Source organism: Rattus rattus, chromosome 14 (assembly GCF_011064425.1).
Source record: "Rattus rattus isolate New Zealand chromosome 14, Rrattus_CSIRO_v1, whole genome shotgun sequence".
Classification (NCBI taxonomy): Eukaryota; Metazoa; Chordata; class Mammalia; order Rodentia; family Muridae; genus Rattus; species Rattus rattus.
In genome coordinates, this window is record NC_046167.1 from 56,416,242 (window position 1) to 56,439,805 (window position 23,564).

Here is a 23,564-nt window from a genome sequence, read left to right on the forward strand (position 1 = left end):
TTCAGGATTGACCTATTAACTCCAGTATATGGTCCTTCTAAGCAGCAATGCAGTTTTGTTTGTGCTTTCGTTGATGCTGCATTTACAGCTTGCCTGGGGGCTTCCCGTGCTGGGATCGAGGTAAACTACTACCACCTCTTTGAGTATAGGCTGCAGTCTGTGAAAGGAGGAGGAGTCACACCTGTTTCCCAGAGTCTTCCTGATTCTACCCATCTGAAACCTATAGAGCAGAGGTTCTCAACCTGTGGGTCGCAATCATTAGATGACACAAATTTCTGATGGTCCTAGGAACCCCCAAGCCTAAATTTATTTCCATTGTTCCTTCATAACTGTGATTTTGCTCCTGAGCAGTATCTCAGTTCCTAGGACCTTGTGTTTTCTGGTGGGTCCTCAAGACACAGGTTTGAGAACTGCTGCTACAGAGGCAGTAGTAACTCACCAGTTAATTTTAATACAAATCATTTCATATAGAGACTATGTTGATTAGCTGCATAGAACAATGAGAGAAACCAAAAGAGTAAAATGACAGTGGATAAGAGTTGCCTCCTCAAGGACTGGGAGAGCTAAGGGTAAAAGCTGGCAGGATGAAAACCTGGACGCTTGGGAGGCAGACCCTGTGATCTGAGGCAGAAGAGTGACCACCTCTGAGGCTCTATTTTGCAGAGGTCTGGGAATCCACAGAGCTGATTCCAGGAAGGTGCAAAAGGAGCATCTGTTGGAACCAAGCGCCACTGAAAATGTTGCTAAGCAAGCCCAGTCCCTGGCTCCGGCTCCCATCTCTCGCTGGCCCCCTGAGTATGTGCAACACAGGAATGATTGTAGACGGGCGGCGGCCACACAAAGCAAAGTACAAAGGCTGCGTTCAGAGCCGAGATGAGGCTAGCTTAATGGACAACCCGGACTCATATTCATCCTGCGTGTCTGTGGGGTGCCTACCTGTCGGATGGGCTTCGTAACGGGGAGTCTGAGGACGGATGCTGAAAATTCTTGTGTTCCCAGCTCAAGATGGCGTCCCTCTCTTAGGCCCAGTGAGAAGCACAATGGAAAGGGAAAGGAAAAATAAAAGACACAAAAACAGTTCCTGCCTTAAGTCTAAGTGTACATTAGGTGCTACATACGGGGTTAATGCACAGAGCAGATTACCAAGCGGTACAGCTGGGCTTCTGCATCCACCGTTGCCACATCCTCAGATTCAAACACAAACAGATCTAAAGTATTATATGAATATGAGTATACTGAGCATGTGCAGACTTCCTTCTTCCTGTGTTTTTTTTTTTTTTTTTTTTTTTTTGGAGCTGAGGACCGAACCAGGGCCTTGCACTTGCTAGGCAAGCGCCTACCACTGAGCTAAATCCCCAACGCCCTCCTGTGTTTCTTGAACAAAACAATGTAAGATGACTCACACTGCATTTGTTCTGTATCATACGAGTGCATCACACTTACAACTACGGTAGGTCTCCTAGAAATGACCTTAAAGATCTGTGGGGAGGAGACTCATTGGTTAAAAGGGTTTGCACAGAACCCACTTTGGGTTCCCAACACCCATATGGGAGCTCACAATTGTCTGTAAACTCCAGTTCTAGAATATCTAACTCCTTTTTCTGGCCTCCACAGATACCCATGTGTACACGAGCATACATGTAGATATTCATGCATATATTTAAAAATGAATATATATACACACATATATACACATACACACACATATATATACATATCCTATATATATGAGGATTGCATAGATTCTATTAAAATAAGATATTTTATATCAAGAACCTAAGCATCTATGGATTTGGTATATAGGTATCCTGATGCATTCATTCCTCTTGGATATTGAAGGATGACTAGACATACTGCACAGTTTAAAGAGTACATCAGACATGACTTGGGTTTTTTTTTTAATTCAGAGAATACACAACTATTCTCAACACTATGAGGGAAACCTCACAAAAGGTAAGAATCAGCAAGAAACATTTGAAATGAGAAAAGTATACAATGTTTAATCAGAGGTGTGTGTGTGTGTGTGTGTGTGTGTGTGTGTGTGTGTGTGTGTGTGTGTGTGTAGCATGCGCACACACATGCCATGAATTGCCCCCTGGCTCAGGGTAGGGGCAGTAGGCTCTTTCTGTTCTTTATTCTGGTTCATAAGGTGCTGCTTGAATAAAGAAAAATTACATGTGAAACACATTATCTTTAGCTCTGACTGTTTAGCATAATATCTTCTCTGCACAGGGCAGGACAGGGGAGAGGGGCTGGGGGAGGTGCATTGAATAGGGATATTGAATGGGATAGGATGACATACAGTAAAGCAGAATCGTAAAGGCTCATCTGACAGCAAGATTAAGGTTAGGGACTAAAAGAACGTAAGCAAGTATTAAACTCGTCACCTGTTACTGAGGCCCTGTTGTCAGGGTGAACATGACAGTGACTGTGGACAGACTGGAAGGAGCTGCCGAAAAGTTACAGGTGTTTCTAAGTACTGGGCATTTCAGTGAGTCCTGTAAAAATCATTAGGGCAGATTTTGCAGATGAGTTTGCAGTGTGCTCATGACTAATCTCTCCACGTCCTCTTTGGCAGATCCCTTACAGGATTTTGGCCTTTCCATTGACCAGTGTTCCAAACAGATCCAGCCAAATCTCAACATTAGATTTGGCATCATTCTGAGTAAGTAGATGTGGTTACCTTGACTTGAAGCATAGCAGAGCCTCCCCTCCCCCTCCCTCTCCCCCTCCCCTACTCCTCCTCCCCCTCCTCCTCCTCCTCCTCCTCCACACATCCGATGACTCACGTTGACTAGTACAGTAGGCTTCACCAAGTATCCTACCTTTGTCTCTCACACACCCTCTCTAGTTAGTCCCTCATGGTCATGAAATGCCGGGCTTTTGTATTAAAGATGTTCCAGATGCTCATTTCAATACTGTCAACTCCTGGATACCATAGAAAGCAAAAAGAAGAAAAAGAAAGGAAGAAAGAGAGGGAGAGGGGGGAGGGAGGGAGGGAGGAAGGAAGAAAGAGAGAGAGAGAGAGAGAGAGAGAGAGAGAGAGAGAGAAAGGAATGAAGGAAGGAAGGAAGGAAGGAAGAAGAAAGAAAGAAAGAAAGAAAGAAAGAAAGAAAGAAAGAAAGAAAGAAAGAAAGAAAGAAAGAAAAGAAAAGAAAAGATTGTCTGGTTGCTACACAGACAAGAGGCTTCCTTACTACCTTTGCCACAGACAAACCGGCTCTATTCACAGCATGATCTGTTACTCACATTAGTTTGCTTCCCAAACAACTAATGAAAGTTCTTACAAATTGGGGGAGAGGGTGGAGAAGAGTGGCCAAATCTTTCTTCCTACCCCAGGCTGCGAGGCCACACACTTCCTGGTAGTTTCTTGGCTACCCATGCCATTACAGTAAACCAGTATGTTTAACATAGCTAATAAACTATCCCCCTTTTGTGGAAGATCAGTTTTCTCAAAACAGAAGAGAAGCATTCAGTAAACCAAGCGCCGAGAATCATTTCAGAGAAATGAGAGGAATATTCTCAAAGACCAAGAACTCTCGTGTGGCTGGGTCTTTTGTATAACTCTGCACACTATCCTGACTCACAACGACTGGAGAAATGATATGGGCAGGGAAACAGAGAGGGGACGAGGAATGTGTGAAAGATAAAAGAAGGGAAAGGGGTCCAGGAAGAAGCGGAGGCGGCCCGCAGAGCTCGCTGGAATTCCTTGGGGAGCCGTGTGCAGCATCCACCACGCAACAGTAGTGGGAACATGGAGACCCAGCCATGCCTTGCTACTATCATGGCGGATAAATATCAGCATGGAACTACGGAGCTCTAAAGGCCTGACCTATAGACATTGATAGGACAGAGTGCTGAGCATCAAGAGGGAAAGGTAGCCAATGAGCTGCCTTATCCTGAACAGGGGGAAATCTTAGTGATGCTGCTCTGTCGTGGGGGGCGAGCAGCAGGCTGAAGGCTGCGGAGTTCCTTTACACAGTGTTGTTGAGCCTTGAGTGGCCTCCCTGCAGGGGAGACACAGAGTGATGAAGTTGTTTTCTCTATAGGAGAAGACATCAGAAAGCTGTTTCTGGACATAGCTTTTGTGGCGAAAGGCTCTTCTCTTCTGAACTACTCCTATCCCCTTTGTGAGGAGGACCAGCCCAAGTTCTCTTTCTGTGGAAGAAGGAAAGGAGGTAAGCCTTACTGACTGCTCACACCAGGGTCCCGGTAGACAGAGCCCTGGCTCTCTCCACTCACCTTTGGGCAACTCACACCCTATTCATCAGCACCTGCTGCATAAAAATACCAGGCAATGCTGTGCAGAGAGCTCCCTTAGAGGGATGTTGTAAGTACTGAAGTGAAAGATGTGTAGATCATTCTAATGGAGCCTTTTCCCTGCACATAACAGCATCTTACTCAAAAGACTGGCAGGAGAAAGAACCAGTGGTTTCCAAAAACCTATGAGGAGTCAGCGTGTTTCCAGGTTTTCTCTGGTGATCTCTGCTGTGCTAAGGTCTGGCCCATACAGCAACAACTCAAAAGAAAATAAAGCAAAACTTGCTAAAATCGCTGCTGTCCACCCACACTCCCGGGGGGGGGGGGGCCTACCTGATGGGGATATCAGGTAGCTGTGCTCCAAGTAAAGAAACAGAAAGCTATGAGTTCCCTTCTTTTGGTTTCACTAAGTTTTGATCCTCTGCTAGGCTTGGTCCCTGGGCACACAGGCAAGCTCACCCATATGTCTCTACCTCTCCTTTTCCCTCCCACCTCCCCTTCCAGACCTAAAGATGCTTTATTGTTTAAGAGAACTTAGGTCTGTTCTGCGCTGGGCTCCCCAGAAGTTGGGTCTCTGCTAGCTGCTCCCTCCTGCCTGTTTTCATTGACCATGGGGGTATAATCCAACCCCATGCATGTTCCAGAAACACACCCTTGACCGTTTCTTCTCCACTCCAAGAACCTGGACCCTTAAGCAGTGAGGATCCTGTCAAAATGACCTGTGATGGTTTGTATAGGCTCAGCCTAGGATGTAGCACTATTGGAAGGTATGGCCCTGTTGGAATAGGTGTGGCCTTGTTGGAGTAGGTGTGTCACTGTGGGGATGGGCTTAAAGACCCTCATCCTAGCTGCCTGGAAATCACTATTCTGCTAGTAGCCTTTAGATGAAGATGTAGATCTCTCAGCTCCTCCTGCACTATACCTGCCTGGATGCTGCCATGTTCCTGCTTTGATGATAATGGACTGGACCTCTAAACCTGTAAGCCAGCCCCAATTAAATTTTGTCCTTATAAGAGTTGCCTTGGTCATGGTGTCTGTTCACAGCAGCAAGACCCTAACTAAGACATGACCCAATTGTCCCTTTTAAACAAAAAATGTAGGAGGCATTGGAATCCTCTTCCCCTACCCATGGATACAGAGGAAAAGATGTTTGTCTGCAAGAAAAGCAAATGGAAATTGAGGGAAAGCCATCAGATGGGTAACCATAACTTTACACAATGAGCTGTGCTACACTCAGAGCCCCCATCCCCTCTCCCCTGAGAACGTGGCCTAGAGCTTTCTTGGAGAACTTGCCATCATCATCGTCACCACTCCTAATAGTACCACATCCAACGGGCCTATAAAGGGTCATTTTTATTCAACCTACCACATGCCAGTCCCTGGCTCCCATAGGCCTGTAGCTATATCATAATGCAAAACGCACTTAGTCTGACTTCAAAAATCCCCATAGCCTATAGCAGTGTCCACCCTGTGAAAGCCCAAAGTCTCTTCTAAGACTTGTGCAATCTCTTAATTGTAATCCCCTATAAAATTGAAATGCAGATCACATGTTCCCAGCATACAATGGCACAGGATATACATTACCATTCCAAAAAAGGAGGTGTGAGGGAGGGGCGTGGTAAGAAATATACTGGACCAAAGCAAGACCAAAAACCAACTGAGGGAACTTGGAATTCTGCATCTCCGTGTCTATGATCAAAGCACTCTTCAGATCTCTAACTTCTTTTAGCTTTGTTGACTACAACATACTTCTCTCTCTTGGACTTGTTCCACTCCCTGTTTGCAGCTTCTCTGAACAGGTATCCAATGACTCTGGCATCGCCAGCATCTTGAGGTCTCCAAGGTAATCCAAGATTCACCTTCTGTAGGCCTCCGTGACACATGCCTAGCCTTAGCTTCTCACATTGCATAGCCACTGCTTTATTTGCTCACTTGGCCATCTCTGTAGCCCCTAGAACTTTCTAAAACATATTTTAATTGAAATAGAATTATATCACTCCACCTCCCTTCCCTCCCTCCAGCTCTTCCCAGCTACATTCTGTCCAACACCGCTCTTGTCCTTCTGACTCTCAAGCTGATATACTTTTTTCTTTGTTATTGTTATATACATGTATGTATATACATTATATTGACCACTCTTCAGTAAGGAGGGTTCATCCTTAGAAAAGGCTAATTCTCCTTCTCCCAACAAGCAGCCTTTAGTGGCCTATAGTTCTTTGTCTAGGGGTAGGAGGACCCTGTGAAATTTTCTCTGCTTCTATATTGTGTTTATTGACACAGCCATTGATCCAGCCTTGTTTGTGCAGCTGTTTCTAGGACCGACTGTTTCCTAGCAGAATTCCTGATATTCTGGTTCTTACATTCTTTCTGTCCCTCTTCCTTAGTGTTCCCTGGGCCATAGATGCAGGACCTGGGATATAGATGAATCCACTGAGGCTGGGCTCTCCGTGATCTGTTGATCATTGAATTGTGTCCAGCTGCGGTTTTCTGTGATTGTCTCCACTTGCTGTAAAAAGAGGCTTCTTTGATGAGGGTTGGTGGCTACAATTATCTGTGGGTATAAGGATAAGATATAGCATGCAGTAAGGAACTATGTTGGTGTATCAAAGAGGTTATGGTCAATTATCTTTGAAGTTCCATGGCCTCACTAGTCCTGAGAAACTGGCTGGGTTCCAATACCATGTGTGATTTGCCTCCTGTTGGATGGACCTTAAGTCCAATCAGGTAGCTCTTGGTTGCTACCGGCATGTGAGTGCCACTATTACACCTTTATGCCCTAGAGATTTTTGATGAGCTGAGTACATGCGTAGGTTCCCTCAGCATGATGAATACTTCATACCAATCTCTTTTCTTTTCTTCATTTTTTAAAGATTTATTTATTTATTTCATGTGAGGACACTATCGCTGTCTTCACACGCACCAGAAGAGGGTATCAGATCCCATTACAGATGGTTGTGAGCCACCATGTGGTTGCTGGGATTTGAACTCAGAACCTCTGAAAGAGCAGTCAGTTCTCTTAACCACTGAGCCATCTCTCCAGCCCCCTTTTCTATATTTTTTAATGTGGAGAAGTGTACATAACAAGGATGTCACAATCTGCAGTAGGATCAGCAGCCAGGAACTACATCAGAAGGCGATTCTGAATGGCAATTCCTAGAACACAATTAAGAATTTAAAATTTTTCACAATTCCAACCAATCAGGACTTTGTGAGTGTTAAATGCAGTACAGAAAGCTTAGAGAAAGTAGTACCCTGATACAGGCTCCTTTCTAGTCTCATGGTATCTGCCTTCCCTCTAGGCCACGGAAATACACATAAAATATTAGAAGCTAAGAGACACATATGAGAGAGAATGTGTGGTGTTTGTCTTTCTGAGCCTGGGATACCTCTTTAATATAATATTTTCTAGTTCTTTCCATTTTTCTGAAAATGGCATGATCCCATTTTTTCTTTATGGCTAAATAAAATTTGTTTTTATTATCCATTCGTCTGTTGAAAGACACCTTGGCTGGTTCCATTTCCTTGCTCTTGTGAATAGATTGGCCATAAAGATGGGTGAGCAAGTGTGTCTGCAGAAAGACGTAGAGTCTTTTGAGGAGACGCCCAGGAGCGGTATAGATGGCTCCTATGGAAGTTCTATTTTTATCTTATTAGAGAAATGTCTCCAGTGAAATCCACGATGGCCACGCCTGGTCATACTCCTACCAGCAGGAAATAATGCTCTTCCCTCCCATATTCTCACCCGAATTAACTGTCATTTGTTGTCCTGGTGACAATCATTCTGACAAGGGTGAGGTAAACATCACAGAATAGATTTAATTGGTATTTCCATGATAAAGATGTTGAACATCTTTTAAAATATTTATTGACCAGTTATATTTCTTCTTCTGAGAACACAATTTAGCTCCTTGGCCTTTATTTTTAGTTGGGTGGCTTGTTTCCCCATTGTTTAGTGTTTTAATCACTTTATGCATTTTAAACATTAAGCCTCTATCACATGTATGAATAGAAAAGACCTCCCATTCTTTTTTTCTTTTTTTCTTGAAAATAAATTTCCATACAACATATTTAATTGCAATTTCTTCTCCCCTATCCCAGATCCTCCTCACCACCCCACCTATACCTATTCCTATACCTATCCTATCCAATTCCTCTCTCCCTCTCTTTCTCTCTCTCTCTCTCTCTCTCTCTCTCTCTCTCTCTCTCTCTCTCTCTAACAAAAACAAATGTAAAATCATGCTTTTCTGCCTGCACCCCAGTTCCCAAATAATGACTCAATCACTTATTTATGTACAATGCTCAGGCCTTAAGTTTGGGCTTTTCCCCACCTGGCTTGTAACTTGTCTAACCTGTTTAAACTATTCTATGTCTGCCACATGGCTGGTTACATCCCCTCAGTTTCATATCATACATCCAACTTCCTACAAATTCTGGGAATCTTCTCGCCCAACTATCTCCCACAGCTCCAACCTGTCTACCGGAACTCTCACCTTCTACTTCCGGCCTCTTCCGAACAGACCTTCACATGGTACACAAAGGATTATCCCTACAAACAGAATTTTCTAAAAAGAAAAAGGAAAAAAGCACAAGAAATACAGACACACACACACACACACACACACACCATTAAAAACACAAAATTGGAAGCTATAATGTACACACAAAAGACCAGTGAAGATAAAAACTACCCAGACAGAGCAATATGAGACAAATAAATCTTCAAAAATACCTTTGAGTTCATTTTCAGTTAGCCATCTACTCCTTAGTCCTGGAGAAGCTTAGAACAGAAGGGATATACTTCAACATAATAAAGCCGATGTTGGATTTTTCTAAAGAGCCTTTTCTACATCTGTTGAAATACCCATGAGATTTCTGTCCTTGAGTGCGCTATATGGGCTGTTGCAATTTTGATTTACATGTGTTGAACCATCCTTGCATGCTTGGAATAAAGAGGACTTGATTGTGATGAATGGACTTCCATATGTTTCCTTACATTTGATTTGCAAGTATTTTTACTGAAAAAAAAAATTGGTCTAATCTTTCCTACCTGGCCTTGCTTAGGCTAGCCCTAACTCTCCTGGTAGACACCCTACCACAATTCCTTCAACCCTCGTTCCCTTCCTTCTCCCTTCCTTCCTTTCATTTGTGGACTCTACTGTCTCCTGACTTCACCCCTCCTTGACTCCCTTCCCCCTACCACAATGACTAAGTCCCACACTTGGTGCCAAATGCTCTGGGAAAGCCAAGGTGAACCTAGGATGTTTTTCTGCTGTCTCAACATTATTGGCCCAAGATAAGAGATCTATAAAAACCCGGTTCAGAGTTACCACATGTGGTGTTTACGTTGAACAGGAGTAAACAAAATGGCAGGTCAGCCTGCAAGGTAGCTCATCCCCTCATGTTCCACCTCCGAAAACATGAACAAGGGATCTGAATAAAGAATTGCTTTCCTGCCTGCCTTAAAATTATCAGAATCCTGTTATAAGGTGTTTGGCTGTATGTATTCATGTTTGAATAATATTCTTTTATGCATGGATCGTATTTTCTTTATCCACTCATCTGTTGTGCTGAGAACTCAGGTCATTCCAAAGTCCATCTTCTGTAATAAGTAAAGTCTCTTATATCCTTGAACGCGTCATACTTCTTCAGTCACATCCTGCCCCACGCCCCGTTTGTACCTTTAGCATCTCACCGAAAGGTTGTCACTTTCTGCCCACAGCCTGTGTGGTAACAGGTACTGTGTATGGGTGGTGCCTTTGACCTGTAATACCTGCTTCCATTTGTCTTCCCTGCAGATTTAACCTAATACTCCTTCTTTCCAACCCAACCGGATTCATTGCTTCAGTCATTGCCAGAGCCAGGAAATGGTTTTGGGGGAGCAGACGGCAGACATGCTGCCACAGCCCTGATCTCACCTTCTGTGTGTGTGTGTGTGTGTGTGTGTGTGTGTGTGTGTGTGTGTGTGTGTGTGTGTGTGTGCAGGAATATCTCTGGCTTTCTGTGTCTGTGGACCTGACAGAGTTATCACAGAGTAAAGAGATAATGAACACTTCTTTTGCTGAGTTTGGTGTGGGCAGACGATAGACTGGATACAAGAACAACCAGTTCACATCAGATGAGAGTGTGTAAGGATGCTGCTGCATGGCTAGACAGACACTGGAGGCTCATCAGCGCCTCATATGGAGGAAACTGTCTTCCTCCTCCAAGCTCAAGGAAACCTTACTATTTATCCTGTGCGTGGTTTTAATAGAATTAATAAAACAGGAGAAAGACTGTTCCCTCAAACAGTTTTAGGAGTCTAAATCTGTTTAGCAGCTCAGAAAGCTTGCCTTGGACTTATCTGAATGCCGGGCAGACAGCCCGCCGTCAGTTACTTTCCTTATTGCTATGGGGACAATGACTGCAGAGGCAAGCAGAGGGGCTGGCATTTGGGGAATTGCCAGGAAATTTTATTTAGTATAAAACAACCGAATAAGGGTTACACAAATGCTGAACAAATAATTATGTAAATTAAATAAGCCAGAAAAGTGAAATCTTAAAATTCAGAGGCCTCTTGGGTCACTGTGATGTTTAACCTATTGCAGGCAGGCCAGTTGCCGTGATTAATCCTGGGATTGGAAGCAGCAAATGACACCAGGGAGAACCGAAGTCATCAAACCCAAGCACAAGCTGCTGTTTCCACATCAGGCATGGGACAGAGTCCCGGGGGCCTTGCAGTTCTTTTTAGCAGAGGAAGAAAAACTTGCTGTCCACTGCGGGCGAGACAGTCTGCTGCCATCTGCAAGTCCAGTGCTCAGTGCTGTTTACCACATTCTCTCCTGAAAACTAGAGCCCTCTGGCTACCCTGCAAGCTCAGGTTGAGAAAAAAATTAATGGTTAAACTGTAGTTCTCTTCTCCTCTGCCTGACCTCAACTAGTTCTAGGGCAGGAGGCCCTTTGAAGTATAAAGCCAAGTGGCAACCCTTGGGCTCAATCCATCATTTATGCTCTGGGGGTGAGGGGGATAAAATATTCTCCCCCACAGAAATCTAAGAGAATCCAAAGAAAAACATAACATAGTTCAGATTCAGTGGTGTATGGAATTAAATACAGACACACCTCGTCTTATCCTACCTCAGTTCACGGCACTTGGAAGAAACTGTTTCTAAAAAATTGAAGACTTGACAGCCCTGTGACAAGCAAGTCTCTTGGCACCATTTCTCCAACAGCGTGCGCTCGCTTTGTATCTGTACTTCATACTTTTTTGGCGATAGGTATTTTTAAACTAAAACACATCCATCTTTTTGTAGACATAGGCTGTTGCACGTTGAACAAAGCACACTACGGTATAAGTGTAACATTTATGTGCATCCAGATGCTGTGGTCTACAGTCAAGCCAGCCAGCTGTTTCCAGGAACATCTGTAGGAAGTTCTGACTCGGAGTCAAATAGAGCATCAGGCTATTGTCTAATGCCAGCTCTTCCCTCTTCTCCTGAGACCTTTCAGCCTCTTCCTCCAGGCTCTGAGCTTAGGGATACAGAGACCGTGCAAAAAGCATCTTCTATTCCACTTCCTCTCTACCGTGGGTCAACAGATCCATTCGCTTTCAGTGCTATGAGATGAGCTGCATACGCTCAGTATCAGTATTTAAGAGTAAATTGGGTTTAACAACTCTTAATGAGCACACTTCATTACTAACCTTAACAGATAAGTTAGAGTAGTCCTTCCCACACTCAAGGACAGTCATACAGTTAGAATACCCTGTCGCTGGGTGGTTTAGCTTTGATCTGATCCATTTGGTTGCCTAAGCAGATATTAACTTGGGTTCTATTTAGTTAGACCCCTGCTGTCCTACGCAGGGATCTCAAGCCACATTTAGTGATGGAGCCTCTGACAGGAAGCCAGGCTGAGCTGCAGTGTGCTTTAAGTATAAAGCGCAGGCTCGATTTTAGAGGACAATATAAAATAAAAACTCATTGTGTTACCACCATCAATACGCTCGCCTTCATTTTCCATTGTTGTAACACAACATCTGAGGCCTAGTGATTTTTGAAGAACTTAAGTTTATTTATTTGTTTGTTTGTCTTTGCATTGCCTGGCATGGAACCAAGAGCCTCACTCACACTAAACAAATGCTCTACAGTTCAGCGATGCCAGGACCCGGCGGTTTTATTTGGCTCCTAACTCTAGAGGTGTAGACCCCAATTCCCATACATCTGTTCTACATCTGGTCAGGGTCTTCTTGCTGCATCAGGACATGGAAGAGAGCATCAGATAGGACAGTGGGCAAGCTGCTGGCCTAGGTTTCTCCTTCTTTTCTTCTAAAACCACTAACTCTATTACGAAGGCTCCACTCCTGTGACCTCACCTGTCAAAGTTAGGGTTTCCATTGCTGTGAAGAAACGCCATGACCAAGGCAACTCTTATAAAGGCAAACATTTAATTGTGACTGGCTTACAGATTCAGAGGCTTAATCCATTAGCACCGTAGCAGGAAGCATGGCAGCATGCAGGCAGGCATGGTACTGGAGGAGCTAAGAGTTCTACATGTTGATCTGAAGGTGGCTAAGAGAAGACTGGCTCTTCTAAGCAGTTAACCTCTCAATGATACGCTTGCTCAAACAAGGTCACACCTCCTAATAGTACCACTTCCTGGGCCAAGCAATGGCCCACCCAATCCAAATCACCTCCCAAGGACTCCAACATCCAAATGCCATTCATAAATGGCTTCGGAGATTTAATTACCAGCATATAAAACTTGAAGGACACCTTCAAACTATAGCACTGCTGAAATAATGTTTGGGACATGGCTGACACATCATTTTCTGTTACTGTATCACAATACCTGAGAATACCAACTCGAAAGGAAAAAAGGTTTATTTAGGCTCATGGTTTTTGTGGCTTCAGTCTGTGGTGGTTGGTTCCATTGTCTGGAGCCTATGAAAGGTGAACTGTGTGACAGAGAGTGTGCGATGGAACAAAGATGTTTCCTTTATGATGACCAAGAAACAAAAAGACAGGAAAGGATGTAGGTCCCAGGATGCCCTTGAAAGACCCACTCCTAGTAACCTAACTTCCCTCCATAGACTCTGCCTTCTAAAAGTTCCACAGCTTCCCAACAGGCTGGGAACTTTCATCACAGGCTGGGAACCTGCAATGAATGGGTCTCTGGGGAACATTTAAGATTCTAATCATAACATTTAAGATTCTAATCATATACTTGAGTTAAGTCAAGTATATCAATGTAGCGTGTGTTTATTAATAAGAATATGTTAGCTTATTGTGAAAAACTACTTGTATTTTTTTCAAATGTGACTTCTCAAAAACAAAATTAGGGGCCTAGGGAGATGATCCAGAGGGAGAAGGTACTTGATGCCACGCCTGACAGCTTGGGGTTCAGTTCCTGGAACCCTCATAGTAGAAGGCAAAAACTGACTCCTAAAAGTTGTCCTCTGGGGTTGGGGATTTAGCTCAGTGGTAGAGCGCTTGCCTAGCAAGCGCAAGGCCCTGGGTTCGGTCCCCAGCTCCGAAAAAAAAAGAAAAAAAAGTTCTCCTCTGACCTCCACAAGTGAGCTGAGGGCCTCTGCACACCCACACACGTGCAGACACATATACAGTCAATCAATAGGAATATATGTTAATACAGCTAGCCTACATTTCTCCTTTTCTTCCAAAACCACTAATAGTATTATGAAGGTTCCACTTCTGTGACCTCGCCAAATCCAGATTATATCCTCAAGACTCCCACATCCAAATGCCACTCATTGAATACTCCAGAGACTGAATTTCCAGCACATCCGAAGGACATCTGCAAACTAGCAGTGTTGCCATTTACAATGTTTGAGTTGTGGTCAACAGGTTAGTCATTTTCTATTCCTGTATCACAATACCTGAGATAATCAACTTGAAAAGAGTTATAATTATACTGCACAGAGCTGCATATTCTTATATCGCATACATTATCCTATATATCACATAGGATTACTATATGTATTAATATAGTATAACAGTCCAGTACATAGAACTATAATGAAGTCAACATAATATTATATAACATGTGATATGATATAATATATTCATAAAATATGTATTTATATTGTGTAATAACATAGTATGCAATGATATCATATATTATATTGTGGACAATATTATGCTACATATTAACTAGTACAACATTTATATCATATTTATTATATTACCTCCTCTTAAAATGTTGAAGATCCCAACACTGGACTATAAACCTGAACCAACCAAATAAAAATCCCTGGGAGTCAGAAGCAAGCTAGGTTAGTCCAGTCCCCACCACAGCCAAAGAGCACTCTATTCGCTTCAGGAAGGCATTACAAGTTTTAGTCAGCATTTTCGTAGCACTTGACTGCACTAGGCATCTGTACCAGGATGTCACACACATTTACCAAAGCTTCTGTGAGCCTGATGAAGTGTAGAAGCCTTGCTATTGACTTCTATGGTCCCGTGGACTACAGTAAATGTTCTCTGTCCTTGGTTCCCAGCAGCTCCTAAAACCTTTGTAACTTACTGATCCTCAGAGGGACTTGGAAGATCTTTTGTTGTCATGTTAGTCATTGATAGAGCTACTAAATTCCTAGAACTTTCTTTAGTGATCAGTGGCTTTGTTCTACTGATGTCAGCCTTGGTTGACTCTTTAGCTGGTCATCAGAAATGTCAAGTCAAATTCTAAGCCAGAAATTGCCCATCCCACCATGTACTTCTGTCTCAGATAAGACATGGCGGGGCTGAGTTAGTACCAAATCGTGTCCGTGGTGGGGCAGCTCCAGAGTGACTCCCTCTAAAGTATGGGTGCAGATCCCTGGAAGGTAGAGTGTTTAGAATAAACATGGAAGTTCTGCATAGCTTTCCACATAACCTGCCCTGTGTGTTTACTTCTGTCCTCTGCAAGGAACAAACTGAGAAACGACAGCACGCATTTTCCCAGCTTCTTCAAGTTGTTTTAGCAAATTGCCAAGCAAAGAAAAGACTAGGGTGAGTCCCTTGCTTGTAGAGAAAATGTGACTATTCTGAGAGCCTACTGCTTGTGGCTGGTGTCTGAGATAAAGGGGAAAGAAGGCAGTCTTGTGGGACTGAGCACTTGACCTTTGGGGTCAACACTAACCTGATTAGTGTCAGAACTGAAGTGAACTGTTCTATGCCCAGCTGATACTGAAGAAGTGGATGGGGCAGGAGTAAATCTCACATATTTAGCAGTCAGAGATATAATATTTGAGAACATAAGAGGAGAAAATGATTTGGATTTTTTTTTCCTAGCTTTATTTTAACAGATGAAGTAGGGTTCCAGAGAGCCCCAACAAGGTAACTCCTTCGACATCTAACATAGGAAATGCCCCAAGTCTGGTTGTTTTTTTTTTTTCATTTTTAACTCACACCACAGTGTAGGCCCAACAGCCTGATGTGTAACAAAGTCATCCCACTCCTTTTAAGTTCTGATTTACCAAGAGTTCAGTGAATGTGTGTGTGTGTGTGTGTGTGTGTGTGTGTGTGTGTGTGTGTGTGTGTTGTGCTATGCTGTGTTTTGCTTCTCTGTGTCTCTTTTCAGTGGGCTTAATGTTGTTCAAAAGAGTTTCTTGCCCATCTCAGTACGGCAAGAGTTACATAAGTTAAATAGAGCCAAAAATTAATTATGGTACTTACTGACCATGAAACTAAATTAGCAGGAAAGTAGGAAGAGGCCTCCTCCACACCACACTCCACCCAAATAAAAAATTGGGAGAAATTACTCACAGGAGTTTGGTAACTTATGTACTTTATGTAGGACCATAAATGGAAATGAACATAGACATTTGAGTTAAGGCCCAGACTAAGGCCATGGGGTAAACAATGAGTATGAGATTTTTTTTCCAGTCCTGATGGTAACTTATGTATCACTGTTGAACTTAGTTGGCTAAACCTCTGTGAATTTTAGCCAGAGTGGTCAAGATTGGTACTGATCTCAGAGCACCAAGTGAAGAACTGGCTTTAGAAATAACTCACTCGTTCATGAATTGGTTTGTGGGTATCTTGCTGTACCCAGCGGTTATTGTTTGCTTTAAATGTCCCTAAAGGGCCCATACTTTAAAAGATCTGTTCTTGTGACAGTGCTGCTCAGATGTGACAGAACCATTAGGATGTGGGGGTCTCATGGGAGGACCTTAGGTCATTGGAGGCATAGAACCCCAGGTCTCTTTCTCTGGTTTCCTAGTCATGAGTGAAATGGGTTTGCTCTGAACATGTTTCTTTGTGTTCTCTCAAAGTTGTAGAGTCACCGGATCATGGACGAGCCTCTCATACCCTGAACCAAAATAAATATTTTCTCTTTCTTAGAGGACCAGCTCTGATATCTGTTATAATGACTAAAACTAAAGCAGCAACCTATTCCCCAAACCAACTAAACTAGCAATTTTTAAATCGGGAGAGGCAAGTATGAAGTCATATTTAAAGGAGCTGCGTACTTCTGTATATGTATAAATGACTCCTCTGAGACGTCTCTAACAGGCACAGCACAACACAACAGACACTGAAAGAACTTAATGTCACTTTAGTGCTAGAATCCTAGACAGGTGCAGGAGACAGTGCTCACCCACAAGGATTGCTGACTCATGGTGCCTCTGTCCTTGGCCAAGATACTTTTCTTCAAAAATATAGGACTTAAATATACCAAAAATACAACAGATGGAAACATATGACATTTCATGTGCTATGTAAGATACAGGCCAAAGGGCTGGAGAGATGGCTCAGTGGTTAAGAGCACTGACTGCTCTTCCACAGGTCCTGAGTTCAAATCTCAGCAGCCACATGGTGGCTCATGACCATCTGTAATGGGATCTGATGCTCTCTTCTGGTGTGTCTGAGAACAGTGACAGTATACTCATATATAATAAATAAATCTTAAAAAAATAAAAGATACAGGACAAAAATGAGTTTGGATATTAACTCATTAACTTTAAACTCTTTGGATTGAAAGAAAGATCACAGTGACACTTCTTGCAGAGTGAAGAATTCTTGGGCTTTTCTATGTCGTCTGAGTGTTTAACTGATTTTTTTTATTTGAAGAAGAGTCTTGAATTTTCCACAGTGGCCTCAAACTCACCACTTAGCAGAGGATGACTTTGAACTCATCCTCCTACGTCCATCCTCTGAGCGCTGGGACTGCAGGCGTGTACCACCATGCCCAGTTCGTGTAGTGTTCCAGAGCAAACCCAGAGCCTCATGCATGCAACACAAGGACCCTACCAACAGAGCCACAACCCAAGTCCCTGAATAATTCTTCAGTCTAGAAAACAATTGCTGTCTGGCTTATCTTCTGCGTAAATCAACTTTGCTATTGTAATGGTTTGCCAGTTATGGTAAATACATCGTAATGACAAGAATTTTAAGATCCAGTAACTCCATCGAGAACTTTATATATAAGCACCATATTGCCCTTAGGCAGATATTAGCCCTGACAACAGCTAAGCCCTTACTGATCTTGCATTTGCGAATAAGTCAAAAGTGTAAGTGCGCTCGGTACTCGCTTATGACTACTTGTCCTCCATTCCGCCCCATCCTGAGGGTTGTTTCCGGCTGTGCTGGTTCTCACTGAGCATCTGCACCTAGTGATCTTCAGGGCACCATTAACCTCTAAGTTACCTCAGCCTTGCCATCCATACAGATCCAAATTCATACACCTCTACCTAAATCCTCAGGCCAGAATTCATTTGCTTCTCTGCTGCCTTCATTTCTTCCATTTCCGTCTGCCACTTTCTGTGATCTATGAAAGAGGGGTGAACAATGAGGATGCATTCTCTTTATTGCCTAGATTTAGAAAAATTCCCATTAAGCACTTGTCTGTATGATGCCTTCTACCTGCACTGCCGTCGGAGAACACAAGGCAGCACATTGAAGAGCATTGATCTAGGCTGACAACCTGACAGCTCCATAAAGCATGCAGGAGACACAGCGCGTCCACAAGCCTCATTATTCACTTGTTTAACAAATGCAAGCCCGGGGAATTTGGTCACTGATGTCTGCTGTAACAGAAGGAGATTAAGGAGCTCCATTTGAAGCCTCAATTATGAAATGTGTCACCCCTCTTCCACCTGCTCACTTATCTGGCTTCTGGGGCCATTGGAGGCCACCTGCTTCTCCAACCCTATTGCTGCAGACTTTATGCTCCGATGGTCCCCATACTATTCTCCATCCCTCCTGATCCCCAGCTTCTCATCCTGACCTTCATCAGCCTTCTCAATAGCCTAAATGACAAGGTGTCTTCATCCCTCTTCCCGTGGACGAACCTACCTAGAAAATTGGACAATCTCTCCTGCCATCCTCATTCCTACTGTCATTTTGTAACTGCAGACAGCGTGTCACCCAAAGCAATGTTATTTCAGGACAACGTCCTGCTTCCTGCCTCATCACTCTGCCTGACTCCTGGAGGATAGAATGGGACTAAGCTCAGCCCAGCAACTCTCACAGTGCAACAGGCATCAGTTTTGCTTGGAGACTGTGTTTAGGTGTAGATGGATGAACCATCCAGAAGATTCAAGCTCATGAAGTTCTGAAGATGTGCACACCTAGAGCAATGAGTGCTCTCCTCAGATAGGAAACCCATGACAGACTGTCATAGTTACGGTTTCATTGCTGTGAAGAGACACAATGACCAAGGCAACTCTTATAAAGGCAAACATTTCATCGGGGCTGGCTTACAGTTTTCATAAGTTCAGTCCATTAGCATCATGGCTGCAAACATGGCAGCCTACAGGCAAATAGGGTGGGTGCTGGAGGCACCAAGGGTTCTGCATCTTGACCTGAATGTAGCATAAGAAGACTGTTCTCTGCAGACAGCCAGGAGAATGCTCTCTTCCACTCTAGGCAGAACTTGAGCACTAGGAGTCCTCAAAGCTCACCTATACAGTAACACACTTCCTCCATTGAGGCCATATCTATTCCAACAAGGCCATACCTCCTAGCCACTTTCAATGGGCCAAGTATATTCAAACCAGCACACAAACCAAAGAAAGGATACTCCCAAATTTAACTTAATGAACCAATAAGTTTTGAGAGTTACTTACAAACTGTGGACGGGAGGCTAATCTCAGAAGTGTGAATGACTGCAGATCTCACCTGTGAAAATGATGATGCTCATCTAGGGACCACACCCTGAGAACCTCTGTCCTGGTGAACAGTCATGGGTTTTGGAGCCAGACCTACAGACTTAACTGCATGACCTTGGACAAGTCACTTACTTTCTGAGCCTCAGTTTCCTCGTTTGTACAATAAGGGGACTGAACCCAATAGATGATGAAAGAGAAATGTAGGCTAATGTGTAGAAAGCCTTGCCTCTCTACTGTAGGCATTCAAAATATCATCCACAGCAGATCCTTAAAGCAGCTAATGACAGAGTCTCAAGCTAGGGCTCAAAGACCCTCAGGAATCATCAGTCTCGGGGTGGAAGTCTGCATCTTAACAAGGCACCTGGAGAGTCACTAGAGGCCTTGGGACTTAGAAGCTGAAGTTCTTTTTCCTCACAGGTAGCAAGAAAAAAAATGCCTTTGGTCTAAGCCTACATATTCCCCAGAGGTCAGTGATGTCTCCCTGGCCTTCCTGCACCCTGGGGAAAGCCCCATTTGCATTTCTGTCACTTTGCTTTCAACCTTTCTCCTCTTCATGTTTTATTCCTTGTTTGTAGTCTTTTAAGTAGCTCTGGGTTTCCTCAGCAGCCACTGCTGCTGCAAATTCATGGAGAATCAACAAAGGCGATAGGCTCTTTATTGGAGGAGTGGAACTGCACTCTTAGACTGCAGAACAAAGACCTAAGGGTAAGGGCCAAGAAAAAGAGGGTATGAGTAATGGCCAAGCCAAGGGGGACTCTTCCTTGTTAAAATGAAAGGAGAGACCCTGATAGTTAAGGAATGGTGCAGTTCTGGTGTTTGTCTCCATCCTCAAGTACAAGTAGAGATGCAAATGATCCAGTTTGGGGTTAAAACTACCTTTTAACGTCAGTCAATTTGTTCAGTTTGAGGCCAATCTAGTAAGGCTAATGATGGCCTAGGACCAGAAGCAATTTTAATTTTTAAGATAATGATTTGCTTCTTTCCTGGTTCTTAGTCAGGTTATGAAATTCCATAAATCTAACTCAATGACTCACAGACTTTCATGCAATAATCATTTAGGAAGCTAATTTAAAAGGACCACTCTCAGTTCCGCCATTCTACCCCAATCTGACCCTAAGGTTGCTGGTATTTGCATTTTAACTAACTAAGCATTTCCCAGGGCTCCATTCTGCAGGGCCTCAGAGTTTCCTAGACCAAGACACATAGGCCTCCTCAATGCTTATGTTGAATTCTCAGCCACAATGTTCTTGCCAGCCCTGCCCAGGTTTCTGCAGATCAAGCCCCTTTCTTGTCTCTCCCATGTTCTTCTCTCTTTACCTGGAAGTCCGATCACTTCACCAACTGATGAAATTTGAGTGTGGTATTTAGAGTCTACTGAAATCCAAGAATAGGTTGGTTAGGAGCGAAAAATAATAAACGAGTTAAGTTTTCTTTTCGGTGCTTCCCAGAAGTTATGTATGGTTCACATGAAGCTTAAGCAGCAAAGGAAAAGGGACCTGGCAAGAGGAAGGCAGTTCCAAATAAGTCTTACTACTTCCTCCCAGGATCCTCTTCTTCATCCATGATTGACTAGTGCAGTAGCCATCAGCCTCCAGTACCTAAAGCCCTTGAACCATGACAAGTCCAAAGTGAGAGATGCTGTAAATCTGAATACTTTATGTCTATACTGGTTACATGGAAAAATTTTAAATAACTGAGTTAAACAATGTTTTTCACTAATCTTACTTTTTCCTTTTCCTTTTTTAAATATGGCCACCTGAAAAGCTTAAATGACCCATGTGGCTCGTGTTGTATTTCTGTTAGCATTGACCCAGAATTTCGTTGTCCAGCAAAATAACCAACCACAAGGCATAAATGGTCATTCAAAAATGTTTTTAAACTAAATTAAAAAGCCAACTCATCTGCTGCACCGGCCACAGTGTAAACTCTTAGAGCCGCAGGGGGTTGGTGGCAGTCATATGTGATGGGATCTCTGCAAAATGTTCTATCAGACAAATCTGACCTACTACTTCATACTGTTCTGTATTGCTTGTAATTGTCTGTCCTGAACTCATTGGTATAGCTTGCATTAGAAATCTCATTCCCTGGTCCAGTTCAAACCCTAATGTTTTCCCTTGTGCTCAAATCCTAGAATATGTTTGTGTCATGGTGCCAAAGTGCCCTTTGGGGGAGGCTACCACTCATGGCCCCATCTCAGACTGACTACCTGAGTCCTCCTCTCTTAATCCAAAACCTCTGTATTGGCTTCCTACTGTTGCTGTAACAAGTTGTGACAGAATATGCAGTTTGTAGCACTGGTTTGTTCTCTTGGAGCCTGAATGCCACAAATTTAAATCCCAAGTGGCTGGAGAGCTATACGCCCTTGGAAGCTTAGGGGATCTGATATCTTACCCATTTAACCTCAGAGTCTGTTGTAACCCTTGGCTCACAGCCACACCTCTCCACGCTCTGCGTCCGTCTACACATGGCCTCTCCCTCTTTCTCCTCAGATCCTTCTTCACTCTCATCTTCTAGTTACACTGAGTCCATCGAGGTAACCCAGGGCCACCTCCCCACCTCAAAATCCTAATTGAATTACATCTGCAAAATCCCTTTTGCAACTTGAGATGGCATATTCACGATCTCTGGGGACTAGTATGTGGCCTCCGTGACCACAGTTGCCTATGCAACCATTACTGAGAAAAATACTTTTTCTGACTTCTGCTGGCCATGTCAAGAGCCCAAGAGCTACATATAATCCAAGGGAGCCTCGAGCTCCTTGTGTTTTTGATTAAAATGACCTTGTGAAAACCAAACGACCATGAACTCCCTAGACCATAAGCTTGCCCACATGCCCAGAGCAAGATATGAGTTTTTCTGTTAGGAGGTCAAATCATTGCTTCATATCAAAGCCTTGCCTCGCTGGGATATTAGTGTTACAGTTTCTCAACTTCATAACCACCCCTATTTGGTATAGCCCTGACTTAGAAGAGAAACAATGTGGCCAGAAGTCAAAGACCTACTCATGTGTTGAAACCATTCCAACTTCAAAACTAGCTTTCTATTTAAAATGAAAAGATTGACAATGAACACATCACTAAACCACCGGAGAGATATGAAGAGAAGGCTGTGGTTCATTCAACCCAGGAAAACTCGTATTTGATAATTTTGTAATGATCCATTGCAATTTCACAGGGAATGGTTCCGAGTTGCCAATAACATTAGATTTCCCTAGGCAGTGTAATCCCATAAGGGGGTCAGAAGTCTGGCTGCATGTGGGGAGGAAGATTTCAAAGTAGGACTCACTGAGCCAAATTGAAAATAATTCATCTAGAGGAAAAGTAACCACTGTTGCTTGAACAGCTATAGCCTCTAAAGTAGAACTGTGGTTTCACAAAGAAGAGCGTAAGTATTCCCAGGGCACCTGACCCTACACGCAGCCAGTGGGTATTAGCTGGAGTGTAACTCAGCTGACAGCATGCACCTCTCGCATACACAAGGCCCTAGGACAGATCCCCAGTGTGACATCAGGCAAGTGTGGTGACACACACCTGAAACCCCAGCACATGAACGGTGGTCACAAAAGGATCAGAAATTCAATGGCGTTCTTAGCCACAAAGGGAGTTAAAGAACATCCTGAGACATGTGAAACCCTCTCTCAAAAAGAAAATAAAGGGGTTGGGGATTTAGCTCAGTGGTAGAGCGCTTGCCTAGCAAACGCAAGGCCCTGGGTTCGGGTCCCCAGCTCCAAAAAAAAAAAAAAAAAAAAAAAAAAAAAAAGAAAGAAAATAAAATTTTAAAAAATTCCTCTCTCAGCCACCATCTCCTCCCAAAGTGTGAGGTTCCGAGAATTCGCAGGCACAATTCAAGGCATAAAAAGAAATTATCCTTCCTTGTTTTTGTCTTAAAAATCAACGAACTCCATATCATTCCAACATAATGTGTAGCCAAGGTGTCCTCTCATCAGGAGGAGGTGCAAATAAATCAATAGCTGAGTTTCTTGAGCCAGCGCTAGCTCAAATGTAGCCTTGCCGTGTGGGCTAGGTAGGTTTTGTCTACGTTATACAAGCTAGATGAACCTGAGAAGAGGGAACCTCAATTGAGACAATGCCTCCGTATGACCTGCTTGTAGGCAAGCCCGTGGAGTGTTTTCTTGACTAATGACTGATGTGGGCAGACCCTGTCCACTGTGGGCGGCACTACCCATAGGCAGGTGGTCCTGAGCCATGTAAGAGCAGATTGA

General features: G+C 43.5%; 1 protein-coding gene across 1 annotated transcript in view; it reads left to right on the forward strand.

Annotated features, from left to right (window-relative positions):
• Nucleotides 1-23,564, forward strand: part of Ly86 (lymphocyte antigen 86) — a 66,894-nt gene that overhangs the window by 28,064 nt on the left and 15,266 nt on the right. Inside the window, exons 2-3 of the mRNA XM_032884782.1 lie at nt 2,579-2,665; nt 4,050-4,178. Coding sequence (XP_032740673.1) covers nt 2,579-2,665; nt 4,050-4,178 — 216 coding nt within the window. The remainder of the gene's footprint in view (nt 1-2,578; nt 2,666-4,049; nt 4,179-23,564) is intronic.